The sequence below is a fragment of the Octopus bimaculoides genome, chromosome 4 (assembly GCF_001194135.2).
Source record: "Octopus bimaculoides isolate UCB-OBI-ISO-001 chromosome 4, ASM119413v2, whole genome shotgun sequence".
NCBI classification, from domain to species: domain Eukaryota; kingdom Metazoa; phylum Mollusca; class Cephalopoda; order Octopoda; family Octopodidae; genus Octopus; species Octopus bimaculoides.
The window spans coordinates 131906195-131920103 of record NC_068984.1 but is presented as its reverse complement, the minus strand read 5'-3'; the positions used below and the strand labels follow the sequence as shown (position 1 = coordinate 131920103).

The 13909-nt window shown below is 37.3% G+C and overlaps 1 protein-coding gene across 2 annotated transcripts in view; it reads left to right on the top strand.

The window, feature by feature from the left end:
* LOC106876466 (uncharacterized) overlaps positions 1–13644 on the top strand; it is a 92224-nt gene extending 78580 nt beyond the window's left edge. For both annotated transcript variants that reach the window (XM_052967503.1, XM_052967502.1), the window contains 5 exons: positions 2054–2179; positions 3378–3499; positions 3692–3838; positions 5089–5280; positions 5489–13644. In XM_052967503.1, coding sequence (XP_052823463.1) covers positions 2054–2179; positions 3378–3499; positions 3692–3838; positions 5089–5280; positions 5489–8190 — 3289 coding nt within the window. In that variant the 3' untranslated portion in view covers positions 8191–13644. The remainder of the gene's footprint in view (positions 1–2053; positions 2180–3377; positions 3500–3691; positions 3839–5088; positions 5281–5488) is intronic.
* Positions 13645–13909: the final 265 nt, after the last annotated feature.

Sequence of the window (13909 nt, the reverse complement as noted above, 5' to 3'; positions counted from 1 at the left end):
ATACTGAAAATTTAGAAATAGCAGTCAAAAAACTACTGATTCTAAACTACAAATTTTTCTCTAAATTTGTAGTTTAGAATCAGTAGTTTTTTGACTGCTATTTCTAAATTTTCAGTATGTTGGAGAAGCAACTCAATGCTAATCCCTGTATATTTACGATGATAAATGATTTTACCGATAAAGGTTTTTTTCATACTGAACTACTTGGCAAAATTGTTCATTATTAATTCTATTACTAATTGACGATTCCCTGCCCTTATTCTTGTATATATATATATATATATATATATATATATATAATCTGTGTGTATTGCAAATACATATATTTTAGTACATGAAAAATGCAATATATTTTATTGGAAATTCATTAGCAAAAACCATAGGAAGTACAAACAGTGAACATATACTGAATAAAATTTGGATATTGTGGTGTTTGTTGCATTGTAATAGCTTGATATATAGGGCATGTCATAATGATATTTAGATTACAGGGTTTCCCCCTCAGGTTTGTCAATATCAAATCCCAATCTGATCAATGTCAACCATTGTTGTCTGCCTCAGTTTCATTATCTTATGTCACAGTTGCCACCTATTTTGGGTTTCATCATCGTTGACTTAAATGTCATCACTGTAAGAGAGCAAATTTTTATGAACAGGCATCAACATCTGTGATTACTTGATACATAATTGTAAAAAAATGTGAACATTAATAGGTTTTGTGCTTGGTTACAAGTTTTGTATGATAAAAATAAAATCATTGCACTTAATTCAGTTTTCCATGGGTAAGCCAGAGAACTGCACCAGGCTCCAGTCTGTTTTGGCTTGGTTACTATGGTTGGATACCCTTCCTAATGCCAACCACTCCTTAGAGTAGGTGCCTTTTACATGTCACTGACACTAGCCACGACTTCAGTTTCATTTGGCTTGGCATGTCTTCTCAAGCACAACAGAGTGCCAAAGGTCTCGGTGACTAGATATCACCTCTGTGAGACTTAACATCCAAAGGTCTGACTTCACCTCCTCATTCCATGTCTTCCTGGGTCTACCTCCTCCACAAGTTCCCTCCACAGTTAGATCAGCACTTCCTTATACAGCTGTATACATACATACATATTGTATAGTGTGTAGTTTTGCAGCTAATATACTACTAAATGTGTGTGTGTGTGTATATATATATATATATATATATATACATATAAAATCATTCGAGCAAGGTCGTTGCCGCTGGACTGGCTCCCGTGCAGGTGGCACGTAAAAACACCTTTTTGTGACTGGCACGTAAAAGCACCGACTACACTCTCAGAGTGGTTGGCGTTAGGAAGGGCATCCAGCTGTAGAAACTCTGCCAGATCAGATTGGAGCCTGGTGCAGCCTTCTGGCTTGCCAGTCCTCAGTCAAATCGTCCAACCCATGCTAGCATGGAAAGCGGACGTTAAACAATGATGATGATATATATATGGTAATGTAAGGTGCAACAATTTTTATTATGCAAAACTTGTAATCCTTAACAAAAATTTTTGATGATTTCATTTTGTTACAATTCTGCAGCAGATAACCACTCATGTTAATGTCCGTTCATAAAAAAAGAAATTTGTTCTATCCCTAAGTGATGTCATTTAAAGGTGACAATGACAAAATTGAGGTAGATGACAATGTAATCAAAAGCGAGGCTGACAATGACAAATTTGTGTTGGGGGTTACCTTGTATACATGCATGGAATGCATGCTACATTGATTAAGAAATTATACTTCAGGTGAGTAGACTTTGATCTGGGTCTTGTTGGGGAATATATTTTTGTTGTGGCATGTCTATATGAAATATAAGGAATGTATGCTGTCGTTGCTGTTACCTCATCTTAGTTTCAGCATTTTTTCTTTTACAATGCTCTTCTTTATAACCCAAGTAAATTTGTATATATGTATATAACGATGATATATTTATGTATGCTAAATTCTATTATAGCCTTGGTTTTTGTATCAGACAATCACCTAACTTCTTTCATACATTTTATTGGTGTTAAATTCTCATTGCTTCTTTCTCTCTCTCTTTTAGTCATTATGACTATTACCCACATGTAGGACACAGGTTACGTTCTGACAGCACCGAATCCCATGGATCTCGTAGCAGTTATTCCGCTGAAAGTTGTGCCTCAAGTCCAGCTGTGGAAATTCCTATTGGGTAAGTAGTTTTTTTTTTTTTTTTTTTAATAACTGTTTACCCCCGGTCAGCCTTTATCAAAGGTGATCCAGCTGCAACCATTTCATTTTGTTTCTCTAGTCATATATTTTAACGTGACCATCGTTCCCTAAGACAACAAAACATTCAGAGGTTTTCTTGTTGACCTTGTACTATTGTTTTCTGTACATGTGGTTATATAAGCTGTTATATAAACTGTTCTTGTCTGGCTGATACAAAGCTTGTGTTAGTGTGTCTGTATAGACTGACAAACCTGTTATCTTCATGTGATCGTTCAGGATGGCCTATAGCTGTTCTTTGTAGGCTACAGGATGACCAATAACTGCTGCCTTTTTGTGATCTTATTGGCTGAACAACAACTGCTATCTTTTTGTGGCTGTATAGGCTGGCCCATAGCTGTTTTTGCCAGATTAACTGTAAATATTCTAAGGTGATCTAATTCACTGCCTAGATTAACACCAGTTCCTTTTGTGAAGTCCACTCTTTTGCAACGTATTCAGACCAGCTCTCGTTATATTAACGTACTGCTGCCTATTGCAGTAACCTTACAATCATGTTTTCTTTCCCTCAAACAGTTCGTTCAAAAAGTCATGGAATTTCCTCTTCCCTGTCTGAACCATATTTTCTTTTTTATGTCCGTTGGGCCATTTATTGTTGTCATATGGCTGTATTGATTAAATTAGTGCGGTGTTAGTAGTATATCTTAACACTTCAAAGATCCTTCCATTTGAATTCCTCTGATTCATTTTAATTCTATAATCTCTGTAATTGCCTCAAGTAAACAATTATGCCACTGCTAAAAGCAATAAAGATAGAAGGAAATGTAAACCAGCTGTGTTTTACATGAGTTACCTACCTTGGTTCTTGCAGGGGAGATAACTCTATTCATCGATTCGATTTAATGTGTATTCTTGTAGGTGTGTGTGTGTGTGTGCGTGCGCGCGCGCACACACTCACACTCACATTTTACGTGATAAAAAAAATTTTTTTTATTTTTTCCAAACTAGATCTATATAAAATTTCTCTTAAACAAAAAAATTGGATAAGGAGATTCAAACTGAAAAGACCACGATCCCTGTTATTAGCTCTTCCCAAAAATATGACCTCACTTAATACAGGGGTTCCAAGAAGTGTCACAGACCTTATTTGTATTGTTTTCTCTCCTGTTTCTCTTACGTAGGTCTTACCGTTGTCGCAGTAGTGTCCCAACACCAGACAGTTTACGAGGCAGTTATATAGAAGACTACGTCCCAATGCATCCTGGCGACCAGTCCTCTACTCCTTCAACACCTGAACAATATGGTAAGTTCATACTGCATCCTGGTCTCTGTCCCTCTATCACTTTGTCATGCTGTCTCTCACTGAGTGTGCAGGTGTTCATGTTTGTTCCTCCTCTCTCTCATTCTCTCTACCATACCGTGTTTCTGCCCCATCCTCTCTCTCCAACATTATTGAATTATCTAACAGTTGTAACTAATGTCTTCAATTTTTTAGGTTCAGCTGGTTCTAACTGGGGAGAAACAGGGCAGTTTGAAAATTATATTAACTTCCAACCGAGTGCATCTACCACAGCCTCTGAGATGACAGATAGTTATGATGCATGTATGGACCTATCACCCGGCTCACAGAAAAGTGAACGAGGTAACTCACATCTAATAAGTCTGCTTAACTTGACCTATGTTGACCATCTTTTGAATTTCAACTATAAATGCACTGTACTTACCTTAGCATTGAGTACACCCTTCTTTGACTGTACAAATTATTAATACTAAAGTTATTGCCACTGATGTGTGTGTATGAGAAACATGGAAAAGTAGACACTAAAAATGAATACGTGCATGAGTTTGTATGTGATATATATGTTGGAGTACCTGACAAAATTTCTAGTGATATTCAGTTATGTCCCTTTGTATTTTGAATTCAAAACCTGCCAAAGTTGACTTTGCCATTAATCCTTTCAGGGTGAATAAAATAGGTATCTGTGAAGTATTGATCTTAGATTTAGTTGACTCTACTTTTCACTTGGAATATGGGATCCTGTGACAATTTTAGAAGTATATAAAACACAGGCACGCGTGCGGGCACACACACACGCACGCATGCAAATCTCTGTGTGTGTATATGTGTATTTTTTTCTTTTAGCCAAGAGGAACGAAAGTGCTCATGTCCTTTTTAGGGACCTTGTGACTGATGGAAGAAGTGAGGTGGGGGGGAGGGGAGCCATTGTGGCCTCCGAATAAACTATTTACGTCTCTGGCTTTGTACTCATATCAGTTTCTTTTAACTTAAGTCAAAAACTGATTTAGTTTTATTTTGAAGTACGCAGAGAAATGGATGTTGCAGTGTCACATTTATTTTATTTGCTGTTCATCTCTTACTGAGGTTTTCTCTAGCACCCCATCATTACCATCTTATGTATCTTCTCTATAGTGAGACACTTCGTGTCCTTGATATAAAGCTGTCTCTTCTCCCTCTCAGAGCCCCTCCCTGCTCTCCCCACTAACTCAAAGGAGCTTTTTCCCCATTCCTTATTCTTTTTGTCTTGCTAATGAGATTACTTGGCAATCTCATTTGTGCCAATTGCGTGAAAAAAAAAGTACCCACTGCACATGCACACTGTAAATTGGTTGGCTTAGAGCTTCCAGCCACAGAAACCATACCAAAGCTGAAATGGAGCACAAAGCAACCTTGCAGTTCACAGGATTATGTCAAACCATCCAACCCGTTCCAGCCTAGAAAATGGGCGTTAGATAATAATAATAATAATAATGATAATAATATATTCCAACTAAGTGAAGTGTGTTAGCATAAAGAAAAAAAGAAACTAGCAATGAACCTGCCTCTTGTACTACTAAACCATGCTGACGTGAGTTTTCCTGGCTTTCTTTTAGACTATGGCGGTGATGTAAGTTCTTATGTGATGATGGAGCCAGGTAAAGCGGTTTCTGTGCCACAGCAGACACCTCAACAGCAGCAGCAACAACAGCAACTCTCCCCTCAGGCTAGTAGTCCAGTCAATGACGCTCCCTATGTTGATATGGGGCCTACAGGCACAAGTTTACCCACTGTTAAAGAAAGTGGAAGTAAGTGGTATTTTGTATTTTTTATGGAAAAAAATTGTGTTGTATGTTTGTGTGTTGTGTGTTTGTGTGCTTGCACATGTGTGTGTGTATGTGTTTATGTGATGTGTATGTATGTTGTGTGTGTTTCTTATTGTCATTAAACCTATTACTGTCCCTTCTACCATCAGAACAACTATCACCACTGACTCTTCTCTCTTATTTTCTGCAGGCCCAGAAGAACATTATCTCCAAATGACTCCACCTGGCCACAGTCCCAAAGGTAGCAGCAGCTTACGTCCTAATCGTGGTCACAGTTATCTGATATCTGATGAGACTATATCTGTTGAGAAGGATATACCAAAACGTTCTTATTCAGTTGGATGCAAACCTCAACCAAAGACGGTGTTGAAGCCACAAGGTTGTGATGCAAAACTAGCTATGTTAGGAATGATGGATAACAGTCGATGTTCCAGTGCCCCACATCTGATCTCACAGAAACAAAAGTCCTCCAACACATCATCCAATCACTCGCTTCCTTCCAACAGTCCACCTTGTGGCTCATACAAGTCGGAAGATTCTGATTTTTCCGAGTTGGAATTTGGTCGTCCTCGCACAGCTAGTGATAGCTATGGATGCAGGCCAAGAGCGTCCAGCTTGGGAAAATCTTTGACTCAGGGTCATCGTCCAAGATCGTCTAGTCACAGCTCAAGGTGCTTTAAACGGAGCTCTTTTGAATCGGTAAGAACTACTTCAGAAGAACTTCTTCGCAAAATGTCCCAGGAATCTTTACAAAAGGATCCTTATTCATTAGCTTTCTTACCTGGCCCTGATGGCACACATTGGAAATACCACAGTAAAAAGAACAACGATGCCATAGAGATGGGGAAGAATAAAGGGAGCATGTCTAAATCTTTTCACGCACATCTTCCAGTAAGTTCCATGTCAAATACAGGTGGAGAAATGTCAACTTACCTGGAGATGACTGGTTTCTCATCCAGTCCAAAACATTCACCTGTGTGTGATGTAATTAATATGAAAACTAACTCACCTGTGATGTCAATGAGCCTGGGAGAATATTCCAGCTGTCAATGTTACCCATTTGATAAGTATTATGGACAAAGGAAAACTGATCACTCCCTTAAACCAGGGCCTGTTCCTGACAAGGTAGTTTCTCATATAAAATCTAATTCTGATGATGAATCAGACTCAGGTAGTAATAGTTGGCACAAAGATGTCGATCGGTATGTACCATGTACGCACTCAGGGTTTTCAGAAAGGCTAAGTCTACGTTCTAAAACTGAACGTGTCCCATCTGATTTGGGTGTTAGACGCACAAAGAGTGTCTCTCATGATAACAGGTCTCAGGCATTGGCAACCCTTCGTAAGCAGGAAAGTGCTGGGGATCCTTATTTTAACATGGATTTTCCCAAACCGATCAGGCCCCCATATGATGAAAGTAACATTTCTTGCCCTAGTTATGGGCTTCGAAACCATAAAGAAAAGCCTTCTGATGTAGAAGATGCCTATATTGAACTCTCTTACAACGCAAGCAATGCCATGAAAAAATATGACAATGATACACTTTCTAAAAAAGTAAATGATAGCTGCACTTCTCGGAAAGAGAAATTTGACAGTGACATTATATTGGGAAAGTCTGATGCCAAAAGGCCTCAGAGTATGTTCAGTTCTAATTTTGATCCATTTTTCTCAAATTCTTTTCCTTTCAACTGTGAAAAAGCAAAAGCTGCTGAAATTGAGCCTTACGTTGTGTTTGACCCCAGACAGCAATACAGACACGAGCCTTCATCTGCTCCATGTACTGTTCCTTCGGGCATTGAATATATACAAAGTCTTTCCACTTCTTGCAACGATAACCTTCAAAGTACAAAAAGATGTAATCGTGATACTATGAAAGTGATTCACAAACGACATTCATCAATGCCTGTGAAAACTGACCTTTACTCCCCACCTGCTGCATCTAGTTTTGCCCAATATACAGCACCTTCCATAGACTCTTGTAAGACAACTTCCACTTCATTGCATGCAAAATCTGCCTCAACATCAACCTCTCCTATCAGTTGTCCAACTGAAACTGAAAATGCAGAGTATTTTAATTTGTCATTCGGTCAAGCACCAGGTAGAAATGAGAAACCTTTGAACCCAATGTCATGGTCAAACTGCCATGAAGAGCAGACATATAAGAAACCCTTGAGGCAGAGTAGTTGGCTGGTAGATACAGATGAGATTTCTTCCAGTGAAAAGGAATCGACAAGATTGGGGAATCCCAATCCAGTTCTTTCTCAAGAAAAACTCTCTGAGGTTCCCAAAAATGTTAGTGAAACTGGTTCAGATGAAAGCCGACAGGAAGATAGAAATGTTAATCAGTGCTCCGAAATGATGTCTAACATGAAAATATTAGACCAGTCTAACCACACGGCAGAGAATTCAGAAAGTTTTGTTAATGTTGAGCGAAGGCCTTCAAAGAAAAGTGATGGGGAATGTTTCAGATCCTCCAAAAGTGACAGCCACTCCTCTGAACAGTCTTTCATGACAAAAAACAACAGTTGTTCAAGTATTGCTTCTGACTCGGCACAACCGAAAAAGTCTGAGAGTTTGGGACTGCAGGGCCGTCACAGCTATACAGAAGTTTGTTTGATTCCACCCATAACAGGCAACCCTCTGTCTTCTTTAAAACATAGCTCAAGCTGTGAGACGGAACTGAACTATGCTTCTCTTGAATTGAGCTCAACAGAAACACTAACAGAATGTTCAGACCTTCACCAGAAGTCTCCAAATTCCATTAAAAGTCGCCATTCTTCTGGTGCTGAAGAAAAAAGTGTTTCACCTCTGACCTATGTGGAGATAGATTTCCCCAAAACTGAATCGCTTCAAAGACAAAATTCTAATCAAGAGGTGAAGTTTACTCTTTGACATTGTCTAACATCTGATAGTTCGCTCACGTAGCAGCAATACACAGAACACAGCTGGTGTTTGATCATGATTTCACAGTGGGATGTTGGTAACGTGATTGATTATTGCATTTACCAATCTGCCTTGATTGCTATATGCTTCCTATGGTAAGCGCTCAAGACTCTGGACATCTGACTGACCAGTTCTTTAAGGTTTATAAATAACTTGTAGCTATTCTTTTGAGAAATTGTTACAGTGTTTCTCATGGACAGCTTTATTATGTTGTTTTTATTTGACTTTTAATTTTTTTTTTAGAAAAACAAATCCTTAACACAAACAGGTCCCACTTTTATTGTCATCCCCCTCCTTCCTCTTTCCAATTCTATTTTTATCAATTTGAATTTTTTTTGCTTAAATTTCAGTTTACTTTTTTTTTTTTTTTTTTTTTTGTTTCCTCCATATTCCAAGTGTCTGTCTCTCTGTGCCCCTGTGCAAGTTTTTCTCTCCCATCTCTGGAACTAAAACGGAATAATTTGTTTTAGGTTTTTTTTTTTCTTTCTTTTACAAATATTCCATATAAAATAAATTTTTGATATTACCAATTTCAAGGTAAGAAGACAAGGGAACAGAAACTTTTGCCTACCCAATCTGTTAGATTAGGGTTCTGACGCCCACACAAAACAGCAATGATCCTCCTCACACATGTGCCCTCTTTTAATTAATCATTTTCCTCTACATATCTGCAATAGGTATTAACGCCAATACCTTCCTCCCATCACTGACTTTCGCTTGTACAATAATTGTCGGTGAATTAAGCCTTTTGTAAAATACACTGTCCATGTGTTTTAGTTAATTTTAAAAATAATAGTTTGGAACATTTAGTAAAATAAACCAACTTTTCTCTGTGGACTTCAGCTTATATAATTCTTCCATATAATTATGATAGGTTTAAATTTAAGCAGTCTTTAAAACAAGCAGTTTTTGTATCATAAAACTAAGGGAAATCTCGGGCAGGTTGGTATCAAAAGGGTTGAAAGTTGTATAAATGACTTTAAACCAGGCAGTTTTCTTTTATCATGATGTCTTGGTAAGATAGCTTGTTTGCATTGGGTTGTTGTGATGTGAGATTAATATAGATTGGGCTGGGTTGCAGGTGTTGTTATCAGGAAATGAGTTGTGAGCCTTTTTGTAATAAATTTATTTAATGATAGGCTATGCACACACACGCATACATATTCTTTTATTCATTTCAGCCATGCAGCTGCAGTCATGTGTCTGTGTGTGTGTGTATATATATAAATTCACATACACATATATAGCGTACATAGATTTTTAGAGAGTCACTGGTAGTGACTTAGGATAAGGATTGACTTTTCATGGTATCTAAATTCTACAGTCATTAGTGGTTTACTCAAGAGACTGGAATGAATTGGTCTTCAATGAATATTGAGATGTGAGTTTATCTAGAACTCTCCTATGTACTGCCCTTGATGTGTGTGGCAAGAGGTGAGGAAATGGAGTTTATGGTACTTACATAAAGATGTGCTCTAAAGACAAAGGATTCTTCATAACATGGTCGCACAGGCACCAAGAATCATGTGCTGCTCTCTAGAGAGTTGCTCAACCTCTGTGCTTGTTCCAGCTTGCTTGGCAAAAGTTGAGGTCTGTGTTCTTCAGTTGCCCTTGACACTCTGCACTTGATCTTTGAGGGCTTTGCTTATCATTCGAGAAAAGTGCACAAATCTCATGGACATTCACTTTTGTGGTGTAATCTCCTGCAAAAGCAACCAACTCTTTTAACTTTTGACCAAGAAGTTTCCAATGATTTTTGTCTTGAATGAAACCCTGTGTAAAAGGGCCTTTGCCTCTTGTCTAAGTATTACTTTCATTGAACTTTCACCTTCTCCAGATCTCATTTACATCTAATTCTAGATCTCCTGATTAGGGTTTACCTGCATCTAAAATGTCTGTATCAGCAGTCATTTCAGGTCCTTCAGTTCTGTGAATTCTCTTTCTACTTCATTATTGGAAAAACATGTGGTTACACCTTTCGCAGAATCAGTTATTATTAGTAGATGAATTGTTATAACCACTATTTCATAATCTACTCCATCTAATTAGATTGCATTTGAGGCTCTTCTCTCCCCTTGTAAGGCCATCTGCATTGTAAAATAATTATTTTCTGTGATGGAAAATGGTGAACTTGGCTCTATTTCCATTGATTGATAATATGGTAAGTAATGGTCAAACATCAATTTCCTCATCAGAACTAAAGATGGTTCTTACTCCTAGTACGATGTTCTTATGAAAAAAAAAAGACATCTCTTCATTGTCTTGGGACTGTAACCTTTGACCTTTGAAGCAAATCTCAGTACTCCTAATGTAGCACAGTCTTTGTATCATATTGACAAGTAACCAGGTCTGATTCCAGCAAGCAGATCATCTTGAATTGTTTTTACAAACATGTCTATTCCTGTGATGAGTCTTTTGAAGTTAGGATTCATTGAATATTATTTACCTACCGCTGCCACAGCAAAAAAAGCTTGGAAGACCTATGTTTCCAAGAGAAAATCCAGTCAAATGGACAGCTTCCTCTATAGCCTCCTGAATTTCCATGGAGATTTTAACAGCATAGGCTTTCTCCAGTCTGTACAGAGGAATAATCCATGATCCATCAGTGAAGTGCTATACTTTTCTAGTTGGGGTCACCAGTATGTTGTGGTAAGATAGCTTGTTTGCATTGGGCCACCTTTGTCTCGTGGATAGTTGCCTGGTTGTGGTGAGTGAGAGATTATTATGGTTTGGGCTGGGCTGCATGTGTTGTAAACAGGAACAAAACTTGCAAACATTTTGTAATATATTTATTTAAAGAAAGGCTCTATGTATGTGTGTGTGTGTGTGTTTGTATGCACAAATTAGACATATATATATATATACATAGACATACATACATACACATACAAACGTTAATATGGATACATTTTCCCCCTCTTTCCATATGTTTATTGTTCCCTAGGTGAGGGAACTCAGAAAAAAAATGGAAGAATCTTTGACATTTCAAGCCTACACTGTTCTACAGAAAGGAATGAGGAGAGAAAACAAATGGAAAGATAGGGAAAATATCTGTATTAACATTTACACAAATTAAATTGCAATGTGTGTGTGTGTGTGTGTGTGTGTACACATGGATTTTCAGATACTCACTTGTAGAGATACTTTGGATATAAGAATCAACTTTTCATAGTGTCTAAATTCTATGGTCATTACTCAAGGGACAGGAAAAAATTGGTCTTGAATCAAAATTCAGGATGTGAGTTTATCAAAAGGTCCTCAAGGCTCTGCCCTTGATCTCTATGGGGAGACTTGAGGAAAATGAATCTATGGTAGTCAAATGATTCTTCCTAACATTGTCACACAAGTACCAAGAATCATGTGTTGCTCTCTGGTGGGTCTCAACTTCTGTGATTGTTCTGGCTTGTTTGGCAAAAGTTGAGGTTTGCATTTTTAAATTGCCCTCAACACTGCGTTTGATCTTCAAAGGGCTTTGCTTATCACTAGAGAAAAGCTCACAAATTTCAAGGACATACACTTTTGTTCTAACTTTGTGACATAATCTCCTGCAAGACAATTAGTTGATAAATAAAACATGCACATGACAAATGTATGCGGATGGCCTGATAATTTAGAGAATTAGGTTCATATCCTAAGTCTCACTACACTTTCATTAAACTATGGGTAGTTTCAGGCAAGTTGGTATAAAAAAAGGAAAAGTTAGAAGTTGTAATATTAACTTGGTTGTTAATTATTTAGTGTACTCATTAATTACTGCTTTGTGATCATTTTTGAAGAGACCATTAGTAACTGTGATCCAATGAAGGAGCCTCTATATAGTTTCCTAGACCTGCTAAATATATCAGCCAAATCTCCATCAGGACGCACAAAAAGACAGTATCATCATAGCTGCTATGCCTTTCATCATATTTCTACTCATTAGGGACTGACCTAGGGCTAAACAACGATCCTATCCTATATTGGGATCATTGTTAGTGATAATTATGTGATTTTTTTTTTAACCATACATAAGCTGGTCATTTAAATATTTTTTTAACTTCACTAAAACAATTACTTGATTAGCAATTTATGAATTTGGGGGTTTGATAAAAATGCTCTTATATTAGTAAGTCACAATATCGTTTGATTTCTTCTGCAGAAAGTTGGCAACAAATTTACTGAAATGTCTTGGATTATGGGAGTGTTGCACCAGATAAAAACTGGTTTTTAATTGACATGGACCAATCAAGTTCATTTTACAAAACATTTTAGGGTGAGGAATTTAGCTTGTATATATAATTAACTTTTGAAGGATTTTTTTTTTTTTCTTTTCATCTTCTGTTACAAAGTGGTGTTACCGACCCCCTTCTGTTTACAGAGTGCTGTTACTGCAAATTTGTGTGGGTGTATAGGTGGTCTATCTCTTATATTAATAGAAATTTGATTGGTTGAAAGGATGTTTGTTCTGGGTATTACTGGCTATTCAGAAGACAGTTGAACAGTTTATATAAACTCTAAATACTGTCTCCGGTGGTTCAGTAGAATGGAAAAAAAATATTAAAATATATTTACAATAGTGACCCTGTTGTCTATTTCTTTTCCATCTCTTCAATTACTATGTTGGATTTTTCAAACAAGTTTTTGCTACCACCAAAATTATGCTTGGTTTTTGATAACTAATCTTTCATAAAAGATTATAATTACGGTTATTATTATTATTACAATTATTATTAAGGGCGGTGGGTTGGCAGAATCATTAGAGCTTTGGACAAACTGCCTTGCAGTATTAGTTCTGGCTCTCTACATTTTGAGTTCGAATCCCACCGAGGTCAAATTTGCCTTTCATTTCCTCCAGGGTCAATAAAATAAAAGTAGTCAAGTACTGGAGTCACTAGTATCAACTGTTCCCCTCCTCCAAATTTCAGGCTTTGCGCTTATATTAAAAACCATCATCTTCATCATCATCATCATTATTATTACTACTTCTACTATTTGGGCAGTGGATGATTTTGTCAGAACTGTTAGTGTCAAACTAAATGCTATGCAGTATTTAGTTATGACCCTTTGTTCTGTGTTGAAATTCTATCAAGATTGACTTTTGCCTTTCATCTTCCATCTTCCTTGGGTCAATGAAATAAGTACTTCCCGGTAATCTGCTGGGGGTTGGGTGGGATAGATGCAATCAATTATTAACTGCCTCCTTCCTCTTCCCATGTATGGCCTTGTGCTCAAGTTAGAGATCAATGTTTTAATTAATATACTTATTGCAAAATCATTAGCATGCTGGACAAAATGCTTAGCAGCGTTTTGTTTGTCTTTCTGTTCGGAGTTCCGATTCCATTGAGGTCTACTTTGCCTTTTGTCCTTTCAGGATTGATTGAAAAAAAAAAAAAAAGTACCAGTTGACTACTGGGTCAATTTAATCATCTATCCCCTCCCCTAAAAATTTCAGGCCTTGTGCCTACAGTAGAAAGGATTATTATTACAAATTCAAATTACGACAATACGTTTGTCGTAATTTGAATTTAACATATGAGAGCGTCTCATAAAGCGAGATTTATATATCTTAATTTGCAGAGGAATTTGTAGTGGGTAGTTTAGCTTAATCGGTCAAAGCATCGTGACATGTAATCACGAGGATGTGAGTTTGAGTTCACAGCTAGCCACCTACACTTTTCTCTGCAAAATA